The sequence below is a fragment of the Alexandromys fortis genome, unplaced genomic scaffold (assembly GCF_014885135.2).
Source record: "Alexandromys fortis isolate MF-2015 unplaced genomic scaffold, M_Fortis_MF-2015_v1.1 scaffold_36, whole genome shotgun sequence".
Taxonomy (NCBI): domain Eukaryota; kingdom Metazoa; phylum Chordata; class Mammalia; order Rodentia; family Cricetidae; genus Alexandromys; species Alexandromys fortis.
In genome coordinates, this window is record NW_026067915.1 from 10118172 (window position 1) to 10137263 (window position 19092).

At 39.1% G+C, this 19092-nt stretch overlaps 1 protein-coding gene across 5 annotated transcripts in view; it reads left to right on the forward strand.

The window, feature by feature from the left end:
• Map4 (microtubule associated protein 4) overlaps positions 1–19092 on the forward strand; it is a 129636-nt gene that overhangs the window by 43131 nt on the left and 67413 nt on the right. For all 5 annotated transcript variants that reach the window (XM_050139115.1, XM_050139114.1, XM_050139117.1 and 2 more), the window contains one exon: positions 6688–6756. In XM_050139115.1, the coding sequence (XP_049995072.1) occupies positions 6688–6756 (69 nt within the window). The remainder of the gene's footprint in view (positions 1–6687; positions 6757–19092) is intronic.

Genomic DNA, 19092 nt, shown 5'->3' on the forward strand with positions numbered 1-19092 from the left:
TCTTGAAAAACGGCCGTCTTTATTACCTAGCCATAACCCCTCTTCCTATCTAACTCTTAGTTTCTCATTTCCCCCTCTCAAAGGTCACCCTAACTGCTGTGAGGGTCTGTGTGTACTGACTGCTGTTAGCTGTTTAGAGTTGACAAAGGGTTGATGATGGAGGAGCAGCAGCAGTCAGAGGGTCTCAGGGGAGGGCCTATAGAAGGGGCTATGATAAAATTTAACTGGTGATGATACAGAGCATAAGTCAGCCATGTGGTGGTGGAACTTGTCATAAGAGTGAGGTAACATCTATAATACAGAAAAAGTGAGACTGGCTTCTTGGTACTTAGTTTATACCTTTAATTTTAGAACTTGGGAGGCAGAGGCAGGTGGATCTCTGAGTTTGAGGCCTGGCTGGTCTTCAGAATAAGTTGGGAACCAGAGCTACACAGAGATAATGCTGGCTTGAAAAACTTTAAAAAAAAAAAAAAAAAGAGAGAGACTGTGAGTACTCTTATAATTCCTACTGGGAATATTGTTAGAGAAATAATCTAGGCAGTTGTTTCTTCTTCTTCTTCTTCTTCTTCTTCTTCTTCTTCTTCTTCTTCTTCTTCTTCTTCTTCTTCTTCTTCTTCTTCTTCTTCTTCTTCTCCCTTCTTCTTCTTCCTCCTTCTCCTCCTCCTCCTCCTTCTTTCTCTTTTCGTTTTGTTTTGTTTTTGAGACAGGCTTTCTCTGTAGCTTTGGAGCCTCTTGGGGACCAGGCTGGCCTCGAACTCACAAAGATCCACCTGCCCCTGCCTCCCATGTGCTCAGTTTTGTTCTTCTTAGCGGAAGAAAACATTCCAGAAAATGATCTAAAGAATCTTTATAGGCGGAGCTGGAGAGAATGGCTCAGAAGTTAAGAGCATTGCCTGCTCTTACAAAGGTCCTGAGTTCAATTCCCAGCAACCATATCTGTAATGGGGTCTGGTGCCCTCTTCTGGCCTGCAGGCATACACACAGACAGAATATTGTATACATTAAAAAAAAAAAAAAAAAGAATCCTTGTGGGATTTGTTATGGATTTCAACAAGATTGATTTCTCTGCCACCATTGTCTGCCACAAGATGTACATTGTGGAGGAGGTCATTTGTCTGGTTCAAGAGTTCAATGAGCTTTTTATAAGTTAATTTATGTTTAGAAGTTGGCCATTGGTTTTTTTCTAAGGTTAATGAGAAAAATTCTTTAACATCATGGTGTTGGCATACAATAGCCCAGAATGGAATATAACAAAGGTTTATTTATTTGGTGATAAACTCACAGAAAAAGTAGCGATTTGAAGTCCTCTGCATGCATTGGGAACTAAATTCTGCAGCCAAGAGGCCCACGCATGCTTTTCATCCACATTTATAGTATATGAGAGCACGCTCAAAGTGGACCGGCTATTGACTGAAGGAGTTCGCACAGCATCTCCCCAATTTGTCTAAATGAGAGTTCTAAGCCTAATATAAAACTATATACAGTAAGAACAAATATCAAGTATTGTTCAGGGAAAAGAAGAGGCAAAAACATAAATAAAAATTAGAATTACAGCCAGCATGAACAATACCAAAAAAGAAACATATGCTAAATGATTCAATAGTTAGCCTGTCCTAAGGAGTCTGAGTCTTTTATATTAGAAATGGCTTGGCTAAGTCGTTAGTGGAAAGTAACTATGACTATCTAGTTATTGATCCCATCAAAGACCTGAGAAGGGAAACAATATTGCTTGATTAAACAGGAAGTGCAATCAAGCAACTTCTAAAAGGTGCAAGAAGTTATAGGGACAACTGGCTACCTGGGCAATCAAATCTCATGTGCAACATTGGGGCAACCAACTTTAGTTAAGGCCTAGAGTAACTGACAGATAATTTTTGTTGTTGTTGTTTTCTTTGAGACAAGGTTTCTCTGTAGCTTTGGTGCCTTTCCTGGAACTAGCTGTTGTAGACCAGGCTGGCCTCAAACTCACAGAGATTCACCTGCCTCTCTCAAGTCTTGGGATTAAAGGCATGTGCCACCACCACCCAACCCATTTTTAACTGTTTTACTCTTTATGTAGACAATTGTAAACCATCTAAATTCCAAAAGGATTTCTATTCATTAGATATTTTACTTTGTTTAGTCCATGCTTTTGTTTCCTAGTTGTATGGTTATTTTTATTTTTGTCTCTTTGAGGTAAGTATGTCTTTTATAGACTCTACTGTTTGGGCTCGGAGTATAGCTCAGAGTGTTTTGCTAGCTGTGTTAGCATGATTTGCCTGGGTGGTACTGGGTCTCTTCGAATGGCACCTTTTCCTCAGTTATTTATTGGAAGTTTTGTTTGAGAGATGCTGTGATGGATGACTGTCCTGTGCTGCTTTTGGCAGTATGTTGTCAGTGCTACCCCAGTGTTTCAGTGTCCATTCTGGAGGTGGGGGCGCTCTCCTCTCCTCCAGCTGTCACGGTCACTGGCAAGACAGTGTCCAGTATCTGCTCCATGTGGGAGGTGACGAATGATTGACTGTAGTGGGAATGAAGATTGGTTAATGTGGAGAAGGGACAAACTTTGCTGTTCATCTATGCCACATTTAGCATGTGGTTTCTTTATGTATTTCTGTTTATTTTCATTTTTATGAATATTCTCATAATTTCTAGATCACTAGAGGCTGTCCTTTTAAATTTTATTTTTAGTTCTGTGAATGGCTGTTTCTTTTTGTGCATATGTGTACATGAATTTGAGTATTCCCAGAGGTGAGAAGGATATTGGATTCTTTGGAAATGGAGTTATAGGCAGTTGTGAACCCCCTTTGGAACTGAAACTGGGTCTGCTGGAAGAGCAGTATGCTCTCTTAAATACTGAGCCATCTGTTCAACCCCAAGACTACCTCTCTTAATTTCTAGATTCTTTTTTCCTACTTTTTTATAAGTAGTGTCATCTCGTTTAGATGAGGCTGGCCTTGAATTCTCAGGCCATAATCACCTTAAGTATAGAGGTGACATTAAATATGTACCACCAGACTCAACTCTGCAGCTCTTTTTTTAAAAGATGTATTTAATTTTATTATGTGTATTTTATCACATGTCTGGGTACTAGGTAAATGCCTGCCATCTCTGGAGACCAGTAGAGGACATTAGACCACTGAAACATTTCTCAGCTTTTAAACACTTCTGCTAATATGTTGAAGTTGACATGTTCCTTAGTTTGCCTATTTTAAGGAAGAAATGGGGGGAGGAAGAGATTTTTTTTTTTTTACATAATACTCATTTTGTCATATTACCCTTCTTCCTACCTGCCTATCCCTCTGCCTATATGTCCTGGATTCTCACTGGTATTTTACTCTATGGTGAATCTTTTTATATGGATATTTGACTTTTTTTAAATAGTGCTACAGCATTCTGTTTATATTAATTTTACATCTCTTTATATAAATGATTTAAATACTGATAATATATTGTTGAGTTAATATTTCTCAATTGATAAATTGCCTGACTATATAGAAGGTTTGTTCTTTCCTGCCCTTTAGTCACTCTAGCTATTACCACATTATAAAGTAGTTTTATCACTTCCACAGGCAAAAAATAATTAATTTTTGTAAAATTTCCATTTTCTTATAATTTACATTTTTAAAACAGGACAGATTTTTAAAAAATATGTTCTCTTAAGCTAGGGATGATGAATCTTAAGTGCTTGATTGTTTGAGGAGAGGGACTTGATGCCAAGTGTGGGGTAGAACATAGCTGGCATCTCTTTGGATCAGGACAGTACATTATGTGAAGAATGAGCAGGGTACTTGTTATTTATGCATATTTAATGGAAACTTGTTTTCACCCTTTTATCCCTTTTTTTCTAATTAGTACTCTGATAAACCATGCTTCTCTTTGTTCCTCTCAGGTAACAGGGCAGTCTTTTCAGTTAACCATTACTGAAATCAGAGCAGGGATTTCTGCTCTGAACACAGAAAGCTAGACTGTTAGCTTCTGCATTTGTTATTTTAGATAGTCTAGCTTCTAGATTTCCCTTTGTCTTTGAAAAGTATCTGTGAAAAAATACCTCTGTAGGTCTTAATGTGTGCGTGCCCAAGGCAAGATATGTTTTTCTGTGTAGCCCTCTGTTATGGAACCCACTCTCTAGATCAGGAAACACAGAGATCCTCCCGAGTGCTGGGATTATAGGCATGCACTACCACTGCCCAGCAAGTTTCCCTTTCTTTTTTTTTTTATTAAATAAATTTATGTATTTATTTTTATATCTCAGCTGCAGTTTCCCTTTAAGATGAGTGTGTTTTCAGGGAGATGGGTGTGTGTGTCCAGAACTGGTTATTAGGGAGGGTCCCTGCTCAGTCCATGCTCAGGCCTCTAAGACAGTTGGTTGTCTAGCCACCAGACTGGATGACTGTGCCATTTTCTTAAAACGTTTGAGATGTTATAAGATATAGCCTTGTAAGAATTCTTTTGACTGCCTATCTTGCTTGAACCCTCTCAAGAACACTCTCAAACAGGGACAGAAGAGGTAACACCATGGGGAAGACTTTTCAGGAGGATGATTCACTGGAAACTGTGGTCAGCATGAAATTGTGCAGATGCAGAAGTGCTAATTCTAGTCTAGTATCTTTCAGAAAATGTATGTCCCCTGTTGAATTTTCTGTTTGTTGCAGTTGTAAATAAGATCTCATCAAGATTATGTGTTTTTATGCATGTGCACACATGCCTGCTTATGTTTTGTGGAAGCCAGAGGGATATTTGGAGTGCGTTACTTTAGCTCCCTTTCCTACTTTTCCCTTTTCTTTGCTTTGCTTTCTTTTCATTTCCTTCCCCCTTTCCCTTTTCTTTTCCTTTTCCCTTCCCTTACCCTCCCTTCTTTTCTCTTCCCCCTTTCTCCCCTCCCCCTCCTCCCTTTCCTTTTTCTTTTCCTTTTCTCCTTTTTTTCAGTGAACCTGGAGCCTGCTGATTTGACTAGACTGGCTGATCAACACTTTCCAGGGATCTTTTTGTTTCTGCCTTTCCAGCACTGAGATCACTGGTGCTGCCATGCTTATTTGCTTGTCTGTTTTATGTTGCTGCTGTCTGGGCTATAAAATGAGTTGAAGGCCAGCCTGGGAAATAGGCATGACCCTGCTCAGAGAGAAAATCAATTGTTAGCAAGCTTATAAGGTGTCAGAACACCCAGACTTAAAAATCCATGGAAAAGACAAGAATTGGAGGAAAAGCCCAGGGTTGGAGGTATAGTTCAGCAGTTAAATGCTTAGCTGCTAAAAGCAAAGCGCTGAAGTGTAGAGCACTCTGGGTTTGATGCACATGAAATAAAGGAAAAATTCATCACTATCAGAATAGAAAGCCCAGAAACAGACTAACACAAATGTTGTTGATTGATTTTCCAGAAAGTTGCACATTTGCACCAGGGCAAATATATTCAATAGGGCAAAGACAGTCTTTTCAACAAATTAATAATGCTGAGCAATTAGGTATCCATTTACGAAAACACAAAACCAGCCAGGTGTTGGTGACACAATGCTTTAATCCTGGCAGAGGTCTGTTGGATCTCTGTGAGTTCAAGGCCATCCTGGTCTACAAGAGCTAGCTCCAGGACAGCTAGCACTGTTACACACACCAAAAAAAAAAAAAAACCCTTGACCTTACTTTTTATATATTTTCAGAGACAGGGTCTTCTGTAGGCCAAGCTGACCTCAAACTTACTTTTTGAAGAAGATCACGAACTTAGTGATCATCCTGCCTCACATCCTGAGTGCACCACTGTGCCCAGCTTTATGCAGTACCTAAAGACTTCCTGTCTGTATGCAAACAAGCTTGAGACTAAACTGGGCTATGAGACCCTGTCTCCAAACAAAAGAGAGGATTCTTGTGTCCCGCGACTCTTCTGTCTCCATGTAGTCTATTCGTACAGGAGCACTGATGGTGTCCTGGAGCTCCGAGTGGATCACTTCAAGTGAAATGTGCTTATTACTTAACCTGAGGTGCTCTATAGATTTGTTATTTTTAAATTGAATCTGTTAACAATCTCTGACAATTTATAGAATAAAGACATTTATGCCTGGCAGTGATGGCACACACCTTTAGTCCCAGCCCTTAAAGACAGGAGGCAGTTCTCTCAGTTCAAGGCCAGCTGGTCTAAAGAGTGAGTTCCAGAACAGCCAGGTCTACAGAGTAGTTGGTGAGGGAGGGGAGGGATATGGACCAAGGGACCTTTTGCTTGCCTGCTGTCTGGGCTGTGGTGGTGGTGGTGGTGTTGGCAGTGGAGTATGCCTTTAATCCCAGCACTCGGGAGGCAGAGGCAGACAGATCTCTGAGTTCGAGGCCAGCCTGCTCTACAGAGTGAGTTCCAGGACAGGCTCCAGAGCTATAGAGAAACCCTGTCTCAAATAACAAAACAAATACAAAGGAAAAAAAAAAAACAAAAACAAACAAGATTTGTTTATGGTGAATAGATGGGTTCTGCAAAACTCTCATGTACATACAATAAATAAGTCTAAAAAAGAAAAAAAAAAGGCCTTTTCTGTGGTGACAGTACTGATGGTGTGAGTGGGGCAGGAATTAGTGTGTTTCCTTTTACTGAAGATTGACGGTTTGATGTGCTTTGTACTGTTTAATGCTAAATAGTATTAAATAGTAACAGAAATTACATAGTCAATGATTTCTTTTTTATTTTTACTTTGTTTTACAATGCATAATTATTCTTTGCAATTATTGCAGGTATTTCATCTTCTAAACCAACACTTCTAGCCAATGGTGATCATGGGATGGAAGGGAATGACACTACAGGTAAGTGGTCTTTGTAAGCTCTTGAATATTATTATGGAAGTATATGAGTTATTATTGAGAACCTTGCTGTTCCTGTTGGATGTATTTTAACCCAGGGCATCTCTCAACAACAGAAAGAGAAGAGTTTGCTTTCATAGGCCTTGAATGTTTACTGAAAGTGATCCACATAAGAATCGGATCAATCTTAAAGATGCAAAAAACCCATCACTTTGATATATGAGAATCCGTTACTCATTTTAGTATTAAGAAACCTACAGTGGCCAGGCATGGTGGCACTCGCCTTTAATCTCAGCACTTGGGAGGCAGAGATCTCTATGAGTTTGAAGCCAGCCTGGTTTACAAAGTGAGTTCCAGGATAGTTACTGCTGTTATACAGAGAAACCTATCTCAAAAACAAACCAAAAAAAAAAAAAAAAAAAAAAAAAGGAGAAAAAGAAAGTAACCAAAAACAGAGTAAATCAAAGTGCTTTGTGTTCTGGTTTTCAATTTTTTTCTCTCCCTTTATCATTTCCCTTAACTATTCATTTTGGGATTTATTTCTTTTAACTTTTAGCCCAGTACTAGGACTATGATATTCTTTCAGCACTGAGTTCCCTCAGTCTCTTACCTTATAACCAGCATGAATCCCCTCCCCTTCATTCCCAATGTATTTATAATGAGCAAAATTGCCAGAGTCATAGCAGGAGTATGCCCACATGGAATGTGTTGTATTATATAAAACTTAGGTAGCCTGCATGAGAGTCAGGCGCTGTATTTTTGACTTTTAGTACTTAATCAGGGTACATTGTTCTTGCATCAGAAAACTCTTAGCTCTGGGGTGCAGCATTTTGATTCACATCAGTACATTGAGGCAAGCACAAGATGTACTTTTTTCTGTTTCAATTTTATATGATTTAGCCATGAAAAGCCTTTCATTTAACTATCATAGAGTTGTTCAACTCTAAATGTTTCCAAAAGCCTTTTGTTAGCAGTAACAGTTTTTTTAATGTACTCTTTTTTTATTTTTATTTGTTTTTAATTTGATTTTTATACGAATGTGCGTGTATGAGTTGATTTATACCACATGTGTGCAGGAGCCTGAGAAGACCAGAAGAATATATTAGATGCCCTGGAACTGGAGTTACAGATAGTTGTGAGCCATCATGTGGTCGCTGTAAAATGAATTCAGGTCCTCAGCAAAAGCAGCAAGTGCTGCTGACCATTTCTCCAACCCTGACTTTTTTTTTTTCTAAGTTTAAGAAATGTTCTAAGATGAATTTAGTGACCCAGGCCTGTACTTGGAAGGCAGAGGCGGGAAGAGCACAAATTCCAGGCCTCAGTAGAGTGAGTTACTGGCCAACCTGGGTAATTTATTAAGACTTTATTTCAAAATAAAACACCCAAAGATGTAGTTTAGTGGCAGTTACTTGCCAAACATGTATGAGACCCTAGGTTCAACTTCTAGTATCTCCCCCTAAAAAAAAAAATGTACATAATCTTATACCTCAAAGAAATTGAAGTTTAGGTTCTATTTTTTACTCCATAAAATTGGCTTTCTTATTAGCAATTTATATGTACTGTACTTTGAAAACTAGGAACAAACTTAAATAAGTCATGTTATCGTCAAAAGACTTTTTTTTTTATTTGTAACTTGGATAGTTGTACTCATATATATTGATTATTTCTGCTCCTGCTTTGGAAGGAAGACTATGATTCGCAGGGATTCCTGCTAGTGAGGAGCAGTGGTTTCAGCACGAGTGCTGTTTGCTCACAGCTGTAACTCCAAGATTTGGCAGGCATTTTGAGGCCAGTTTGGACCTTAGGACAAGTCCCTTTCTCAAAAAAACAAAACAAAATAAAAACCAAAAACTAACAAACAAACCAGGGCTAGAGAAAGGGCTCAGTGTTGAAGACCTCTATTGCTCTGGCAGGGCCCTAAGCTAATTTCCAGCAGGGCTGTTGAGTGTGTGACAGCCATCTGTTCCCTCCCCTCCAGGGGATCTCTCCCTCTGGCCTTTGGGTACAGCTGCTGTCACACGTGCATCCCTACACGCAGACACACTCAGACGTGTACACATAATTAAAAACAAAAGCAACTCTTAAAACAAAAAGCAAAAAAAGTAAATTCAGTATTTTTAACCTGGAGTTAATGTTGGAAGAAGGGATAGAGAATATGAATTGTTGTTTCTAGCAACTGAGTATTGCTGTTTTTTTTTTTTAAATAACTTATTTAACTTTATTTAATGTGGATTGATGTAAACGTGTCAGAATTTCTCGAACTAGAGTTATAGATGGTTCTGAGCTGCCGTGTGGGTGCTGGGAATTGAACCTAGGTCCTCTGAAAGAGCCAGTCCTCTTAACCACTGAACCATTCCTCCAGCCTCGTGGGTATTTTTTTTTTTTTTAACACAGGAAAGAACAGCTATCAAATCTAAGTTAGACTTCTTCTCTAACAGGATGTCAAGCCTGACCAGAAAAGACTTAGTGGGGTTTTTTTTGGTCACTGTTGTTTTACTTTTTAAGATTTATTTTATTTTTATTTGCGTGGGGGGAGGAGGAGGGAGATAGCATGGGGTCTCCTGAAGCTGCAGTTAGTTGTAAATCATCTGATGTGGGTGCTGGGAATCAAACTCAGGTACTCTGAAAGAGCCATTTCTCCAGCCCTGAGACTTAGTGTTTTAAATAATGTTGATAGTACGGTGGCTGGGGCTCGGCTGTGTGTGCCCAGGACATAGCTTTGAAACATGGAGAGTATTCTGATAACTGTTTTGCTCTTTAGTGACTTGCCCATTGGCACCATAAGAACTTTTCTTTCTGCCTTTGGATATATTTCCTTAGGTAAAATGTTGTGTTCACATCCGAATTGTTTGAGTTCTGATGTGGATCTCTTTTCATTGCTTTTCAAAATAGGTGTATTAGTTGGGCTATGGTGGTGCACGCTTTTAATCCCAGCACTCAGGAGGCAGAGGCAGGCGGTTCTCTGTGAGTTTGAGGCCAGCCTGGTTTACAAGAATTAGTTTCAGGACAGGCTCTAAAGTTACAGAGAAGAAACCATGTCTTAAAAAACAAACAGGCCGGGTGGTGGTGGCGGCGGCGCACGCCTTTAATCCCAGCACTCGGGAGGCAGAGGCAGGTGGATCTCTGTGAGTTGAGACCAGCCTGGTCTAGAAGAGCTAGTGTCAGGACAGGAACCAAAAGGCTACAGAGAAACCCTGTCTCGAAAATCAAAAAACCAACTAACCAACCAACCAACCAACCAACCAACCAACCAACCAACCAACCCACCCAGATGTTTTACTGAGTATAGAGATTTCATTAGAGGAGGAAGCAGAGTAGGCGAAGAGTGCATGTTTCGGGGAGCATGTTGTGATTTGCTTCTGATTTGCCGTCACTAACTAGAGCATCTGGCTTAGTGCCCCTCTGAAAACAACTCCTCTCAGTTTTCTTCAGGTGTTGTCTGTAGAGCTTAGAGAGGAGAGCTCCACTAATAGCATAGTGGAGTTGATGAGCGTCTTGCTGTATTGAACTTGCTGTTTACTAATGACCTGTGCTTTTCCACCCTTTCCTTCCCCTTCCTGTTTCTTCCTCCCTTTCTATTTTTCTCCTCCTAGAAGCCTAGCGTGTCTCTCAGCACTGGGGCTGCCGCAACACCAGACCAGTGATCTTTCCTAAGCACCGTTACACTTCTAAAACCCTCAGCATTTTGCAGCTTTGCTTTTCCTTCCGGGACACCATGTAGAAGAAACAGAGGGTAGTTCTTCGGGGCCTAATTCTGCTGATGCCTGAACAAGCCACCTGCTTCTTGGGTTCTGCAGGGCTTGATGGAACCTCCTTTCCCTTTGTGAGCACAATGTGCAGAATGAGTTCTTTTGATTTTAGTATTTTTATAAAAGTCATCAAATGTTATTTCTTTTTCTTGATCTCTTTTAGATTTATTTTATCATTTAATTCAGTCATATTTTTCTTTAAACATTTTTTAGTTGGCCTTTTTCATTTTTTTTCTTTTTTGCATAATCAGTGGGGGAATCCATATACTGTAAAACCAATTGAACCTGTGCTTTCATAAAGGGGTTGAGGCCACCGAGCTGCAGTGAACTTCCCTTTCCTGCCCTTCCTGTTTCCCTCTGTGAGCTTGCTTTTGGTGACAGTTAGGTTTTCAGACCACCAGTATTTCTTTCTACCTTACTAAAATCTGAATTATTGTTTTCCAGTTGAAAAATTATTTCTCTCAATGAAATTGTTATTTATGCTGGGTGTTGTGGTGAGTAGCTTTAATCCCAGCCTGAAGAGGCTGGCTCACCTCTGAGTCCCAGCCAGCTAGGGCTACACAGTGACACCCTGTTTTTAGTTTTTTTTTTTTTGTCTTTGTTATTTACAGGGTGGGCTGACATTGTTTTTATCATAAACTGTCTTACCTATTTGTCTAGAGTTTCTGAAAATTTGACAGTACAATTATTGTAATTTTTTAAAAAAATATTTGAAGTTACTTTTTGAGCAAAATCATAAAGTAAGAATTGGGAAGTTAAAGAAAATTGGAGCATAGTTTTAATGTTATTGACTTTTGCAGATAGGTCAGAGGGTAATGTAGGATAAAAAGCATTTTCTCCTGAACAACAAAGAAGCCACCATAGAACACTTGAGAAGCACCGACAGCTTAGCAAGCTTCTAAGGCAGCTACACTGAGGGCTTCATGCCAGCCAGAGCTCACCCTGCTGCAGCCCACCTTCCTATGTTATGTGTCACTCAGGCTAGCCTTAACATACTGGACTCAAGCATTCCCTTCCGCAGCTGAGATTCCATGTAGGTGTCCATGTGCCTAGCTTCTAGTCAAATTGTTGTCCGATTGTTCAAAAAATTGCATTCAGGATTAGGATCTGTTTGCGTTCTGCAACATTCCAGTAGGATTGGTGTATCATATATGCAGTCCTGTGTGTAAAATCCTTTATCATGAAATGAGAGTTTACATTCTTACTTTGTCTCATTGATACTTTTTCTTCATTTTTCCAAAGAAACAAACTTAAACAAAAGAACATAAAACCTAGAATCATTTAAGACAAGCACTATGGAACCTTCAATTAAGTTTTGGGTTTTTAGGAGAACATAAATCCCAGTCCATGTTTGAGATATTAGTGGAATTCTGATATAAGAACTGGAATGTAAAATGTGCTTTTTATTTGGTCTTCTGACAAAAAACTAACTTTGAAACCTGGTTGTAATGGTTCATGTTAAAGAGATTTCAGACTCCAGTAAGATTAGTCAGGATTTCTAGAAGTAGGAGGCCAGCCTGAGGTATATTGTTAGTTCAAGGCTGCCCTGAGCTTCGCAAAACCTTGTCTCAAAAACAAACTGCCCTGCTGTAGTAGCCTTTAATCCCAGCACTCAGGAGGCAGAGGCAGGTGGATCTCTGTGAGTTTGAGGCCAGCCTGGTCTACAGAGTGAGATCCAGGACTGCCAGGGCTGTTAAACAGAAAAACCTTGTCTTTGAAAAACAACAACAAAAACAAACAATTTCCCCCCAAATATACTTTTGGATGGTAAAGTCAGAGTATCTAGAAGATTTAAGAAAGTCCTTGCAGTGACTTCTGCAACTGAAACATTGTCTTCTACAGGCATGCGATCGCAAGGCTGATGTCTGTACTGTGCACTCCTGTAGGTGTAGGTACATCATGTCTTCCAAGCTGTTGACAACAGTGTGAAATCCTTGTAGGAAAGCATGACATCAAATAGAACATGCTTTTATACACACACACACACACACACACACACACACACACTGCTTTTTTTCCCCTTTTTATTGAGGGGTGGGAGATTTAACCCAGAGAACTTAAAAAAAAAAATTAGCATTTGCTTTTTAAAGTCATGTTTGGTATGTTTCTGTTGCTTTTTAAGCAGTCTCCATAGCTTTTCTTGTACCGGGCAGTTATATAATGCCAGGCAGGAAATGTCACATGCACTCATATTTCATAATTGACATTGTTTTATTCCATTTTATGTTTATTTTGCTTAAAAATTTTTAAATGTGTTTCCTTTATGAGTTTGTAAATGTTAATTTTCTGCTAATAGTCAGATGAAATTTAAAGTAGTTTGTTAGCTCCATTTGTTGCATTTAGATATTATATTTTGAAAGCAATAATGTTTCATATATAGCTACTTAAGTAGCCTGTCCCTTGAAAAGAGAGTGCTGTGTTACCATGAGGATCACGGAGTATATAGGGCCTTTGTACTTAAATGTGATGATGATTCTCATTCTTCCTCCAACCCTGTATCATCCAATATTGAACATGTAGAAGTCTATTTAACCCCACCTTTTTTTTTAAACAAATTTTTAGCTTCATCTGTATTTTTTGTGACTTAGACTTTTAACAGTTTGTATATTGGGACATTTTACTGTGTCATTGTGCTAAATAAATTACACTAATAAACATTGTATATTAACATTTTATGAACTGGATTTTGGCTGGGGTCTTAATTATTGAATTATATTACTTATCACTTTGAGGCTTAAGTTATCAGTCTAACAAAGCTTTGGATCCCACTCATAATTCTGTAGTTTTATGGACTTCTCTCAAGCACTTAACTCTGTTATTCAGAATCTGAGCATTAGGAAGCTCAATTGACTACTGATAGTTTGGTAGCACCTGCAGTGTTGGCAGAATGGTAAAATGATCTAAAAGGCATATCTTCTGTGGTATATTAATTGTTACATTATGGTACCGTATTTAAAATTATGTATCCACAGTTTTCTTGCAATACCTTCTGGGTTTATCTAATACAATGTATGTTCAATAATATTTAATATGGTGCAGTGTGTAGAATGCTGTATTTGTACAATAGAAAAGTTTGCAAATGTAGTATGATGGCTGAATTAAGACACTTTTTAGGAGTCTAGGGATGGTGGTATATGTTTGTAATCCTAGAATTTAGGAATCAGAAGCAGTAAGATTGAGAGTTCCAAGCCAGCCTGTCATGCATAGCAAATGGGCAGGAAATGTAAAGTGCAGTATAGGTTTTCATTTTGTTTTGAGATAGGGTCTGGCTGTGTAGCCCAGGATGGCCTAGGATTTTGTTTTGAGATAGGGTCTGGCTATGTAGCCCAGGATGGCCTAGGATTTGTCAGTTCTCATGACTTAGCTTCCTGAGTGCTGGGAATTAATAAGCATATGCCACCATACTGATGCTCAGTGTAGAATTTAAATACTGTAAAAACTATTTTATAGTCCTTACTAACTTTTTATAGGTATGTCTCACATAAAAGTTACTTGTGATGGCCCAGGTTGGCCTTCAATGTCTGCCTCAGCCTCCCTGTGACTGGTCACAGGTGTATGCCACCATGTCATGTAGAAACAATTACTATTGGAGCAATTCTTGCTGGAAATTGAAACCTGCCTGTGATTTGGTTCTTCCTTCTCATTTACTATGACAATACGGTGAGGTGAGAGAGTGTTTTAGGCAGAAACATAGTGCATAATGGACAAATGCAGAGTGCTACTATATGTAAAGCTAGATCCTCCAGCAGTGTTGCTGGCTATTTCTATTGTGTTTGGAATAGGGAGATTTCTTTGAAATTTCTCGTGTGTGTCTGTGTGTGTACATGCACATAATGGTCTATGTGGATATGAATATAGTGTATATTTAGGTGTGCATGCATGTAGATATTTTTATTGTGATAAATTTTCTGTGATGTGATATTTGCCCTGAAGATCATTTCAGCCTCAAAATAGTAGAAACTCCTATGCTTGATACCTGTAATACTGAAGGTGTGCTATATGCTTTTTATTTTTCTGTCTTTTGTCTCATCAGATAAAAGATCTCATAACAGGCTGGGCAGTGGTGGTGCACACCTTTAATCCCAGCACTCAGGAGTCAGAAAGCAGTTGAATCTTAGTGAGTTTGAGGCTAGCCTGGTGTACAGAGTGAATTCCAGGATAGCCAGGACTATTACACAGAGAAACCTTGTCTAGAAAAACAAAAACAAAACAAACAAAAAAGATTCTTAACAGATACATGAGTCTTTAATATAAACAGCTTCTACAATCAGTCCATGAACTGACATGTCATTATCGAAGTTCAAACATAAAATGTCACATTATAGTCCTAAATATTAACATGGTAATCTGTCCTCATTTTTCTCTCTCCACCAGAAATCTTAGGATCAAAGTTTAGTTTTTTTTTTTTTTTTTTTTTTTTTTTTTTTTTTTTTTTTTTTTTTTTTTTTTTTTTTTTTTTTTTTTGTGTGGCATATAAGCCAACTATTGGAGACATTAGTAACATACTAGCAATCAATGCTTTGTAAAGTTTTCATGGTTTTGTTTTGTTTGTTTTTTTGGTTTTTCAAGACAGGGTTTCTCTATGTAACCTTGCTGTCAAGATGACTTTGAACTCAAAAAGATCCACCTGTCTCTGCCTCCCAAGTGCTAGGACCAAAAATGTGCATCACTACCTCCTGGGCCTGTTGTTTCTTAATTATTTTCTGATACAAGTTTTCTTCTTAGGAAATTTCACATATATACTTAAGTTTAATTTAGAAAATTTATTGTTTAAATTTCTAGGGTGTTTTTAGGAAAATGTAGAGTTACTAAAGAAAAGTGAGATAGAGCTTCCAAAAGGGAGAAGTTGCAAGGGAGTAGTACCCAATTTTAGAGTTCTTAGGGCCCTATAGTAATAGCTCTTGAGGCTGGGGAGATGGCTAAGTCAGTAACATGCTTGCCTCACAAACTTCAGGACCTGAGTTTAGTCCTCAGTACCCATATAAAAAGCTAGGTGTGGCAGACTTCCTGGGGTGACAAACACAAACATGCATGTCTTCACCTAAGCTCACGACAGACAAAAGTAATGATTGCACCAGTATCTACTGAACATCTTATTGGGATTACTATTAAGTGAGGGTTACATACAAGGAGCACGGATAACACAGAAGTAGCTGCACCACCAGAAAGCCCACTCCAACATGGCTCCGGAAACCTGTAGCACTGTAACTTGAAGGTGGCTCCCAACATATCTTTCTTTCCACTCCCCAATAACTGTTTGTAGGGGCTTTCAATAAATAATCTTCCATGTTTTTGTCCTGCATGTATGACCTTTTAACCTCCTGAGACTTATGAGCATCCTCTTCCTCTCTGAAGGCAGTGTTTTGCTTTTGGAGGACTTGGCCATACAACAGGTAAGGACACTGGGGAGGCATATCCCTGGAGTTCACTGGTCAGCCAGCCTACCTGATGCACTCCAGGCCAATGAGAGACTTTGTTTCAAAGATACTAGAAGGCTGTCTGTCTTTTCCTTCCCTCCCTCCTTCCCTCCCTCCCTCCCTCCCTCCCTCCCTCCCTTCCATCTATTTTTTTCTCTCTCTCTTTCTCCCTCTGTCTCTCTCTCTTTCCTTTTTTTTTTTTTGAGACAGAATCATGCTATATATCTTTGACTGTTCTGGAACTCACTGTATAGATGTGGCTGGCCTTGAACTCACAGACATCCACCTTCCTGTGCCTTCCAGAACAACAACATATGTTGGTGTATGCCTTTAATCCCAGCACTCAGGATTAGTTCTAGAACACCCAGGTCTACAGAGAGAAACCCTGTCTTAACAACAAAAAGACAATGCCATCACGACTGACTGGAGATCATTCTTGATGAGGTTTGAGGTTGTCCTGGCCTCCACACAAGTAATACCCCAACCACCACCACCACCCAAAACAATCACAGCATGCTGGAGCTTGTATAAGAAGGATGAACACAAATGATAAGTGCAGCTAGGTTCTGAAAGGAGCTTCCAGAAGGCAGTAAAATGTTAGAAGATTTATTTTGCTATTTTAGTAAGTGATTTGCCCTAAAACTCACAGTAATCTTTTTGACAAAAACTGGAAAAACTGATCACCTAAATCTCAAGAAGAAATCCAAGTAGCAAAAACAATCTTGAACAGAGTTAAATTTCAAAACTTGATATGCACAGCAACCACATGGTGGCTCACACCCATCTGTAAAAGAGGTCTGGTGCCCTCTTCTGGTCTGCAGTTATGCACACAGACAGAATATTGTATACATAACAAATAAATAAATAAATAAATAAATAATAGCAGTCATGCACACAGACAGAATTTTTTTAAAGTATTTATTTATTATGTATACAATGTTCTGTCTGTGTGTATGCCTGCTGGCCAGAAGAGGGCACCAGACCCCATTACAGATGGTTGTGAGCCACCATGTGGCCTCTGGGAATTGAACTCAGGACCTTTGGTAGAGCAGGCAATGCTCTTAACCTCTGAGCCATCTCTCCAGCCCCAGACAGAATATTGTATACATAATAAATAATAAAAAACTTGATATGCTGACTGTAAATAAATCTGGCTTTGTGATACTGAGGCTCTAGGCATGGTAGTGGTGCATTTCTGTAGTCCTAGTTCTTGGCAGGTGGAGGCAAGAGGACCATGAGTTCAAGATTAATCAGGGCTACGTAAGGCCCAGTTTGAAACCAAACCATCATGCTGGTAGATATCTAGACCAAGGAATAAAATGGGAAGCCAAGAAACGAATCTTTGTACATATGTTGGGATGATTTTGGACACAGATGACAAGGTAATCATTAGGGAAATTACAGCTTTCCCAACAAATGGTGTTGGGAAATCTGGATATTCATATATAAAAGAATCTTTATGGTACTGGAGAAATGACTTAGCAATTAAGAATATTGACTGCTCTTCCAAAGGACTCAGGTTCAATTCTCCGTACCTACTTGTGGGCTTATAATTCTAGTTCCCAGGGGTCTGGTGGGCTAGACAAAATAGAGGGTACCTTTAATCCCAGAGAGGCAGAGGGAGGTGTATCTCTTTAAAACTCACGCACACATTACACAAATAAAAAACCCATTCAAAATAGTGTGTGGGGGGGTAGATGGTGATTATATTGGGGGCTAGGATGTAGCACAAGAGGACCTGAAGTTCAAGATCATCTTTGTTATTTTGTCTTCTTTTCTTCGGGGGTTGGGTGGAAGCTGAGGACCCAACTCAGGGTCTTTCGCTTGCTAGGTAAGCACTATACCACAGAGCTAATTCCTAACCCCTCAAGATCATCTTTGGCTTAGCTACATATTGAGCTTATGGTTAGCCCAGCAGCCATGAGACCCTGTCTCTAAATAAATAAATAAATAAATAAATAAATAAATAGATTTATTGAGCTTATAATTACATACTTAAGAATCTGAGACAGCTTCAATGCAATGCCCTTCAAAATCTCAGCAAAATTCTTCAAAGACCGTGAAAGAACAGTACTCAACTTCATATGGAAAAGCAAAAAACCCAGGATGGCCAAAACAATCCTGGGCAATAAAAGAACTTCTGGAAGCATCACAATCCCTGACCTCAAACTCTACTACAGAGCTACAGTACTGAAAACAGCCTGGTATTGGCATAAGAACAGACAGGAAGACCAATGGAACCGAATAGAAGACCCAGATAGCAATCCACACATCTTCGAACACCCAATCGTTGATAAAGAAGCAAAAAATATCAAATGGAAAAAGGAAAGCATACTTAACAAGTGGTGCTGGCATAACTGGATATCAACACGTAGAAGAATGAAAATAGACCCATATCTATCACCATGCACAAAACTCAAGTCCAAATGTGTCAAAGACCAACATAAAGCCAGACACACTGAACCTTATAGAAGAGAAAGTGGGAAGTACACTTGAATGCATTGGCACAGGGAACCACTTCCTAAATATAACCCCAGCAGCACAGACACTGAGAGAAACAATTAATAAATGGGACCTCCTGAAACTGAAAAGCTTCTGTAAAGCAAAGGACACAGTCAACAAGACAAAACGATAGCCTACAGAATGGGAAAAGATCTTCACTAACCCCACATCAGACAGAGGTCTGATTTCCAAATTATACAAAGAACTCAAGAAATGGGACACTAAAAGATCACATAATCCAATAAAAAAAAATGGAGTACAGACCTAAACAGAGAACTCTATTTATTTATTTATTTATTTATTTATTTATTTATTTATTTATTTATTTATTATGTATACAATATTCTGTCTGTGTTTATGTCTGCAGGCCAGAAGAGGGCACCAGACCTCATTACAGAGAGTTGTGAGCCACCATGTGGTTGCTGGGAATTGAACTCAGGACCTTTGGAAGAGCAGTCAGTGCTCTTAACCACTGAGCCATCTCTCCAGCCCGTAAACAGAGAACTCTTAACAGAGGAATCTAAAATGCCTGAAAGATACCTAAGGAAATGTTCAACATCCTTAGTCATCAGAGAAATGCAAATCAGAACAATTCTGAGATTCCATCTTACACCTGTAAGAATGACCAAGATCAAAACACTGGTGACAACTTATCCTGGAGAGGTTGTGGA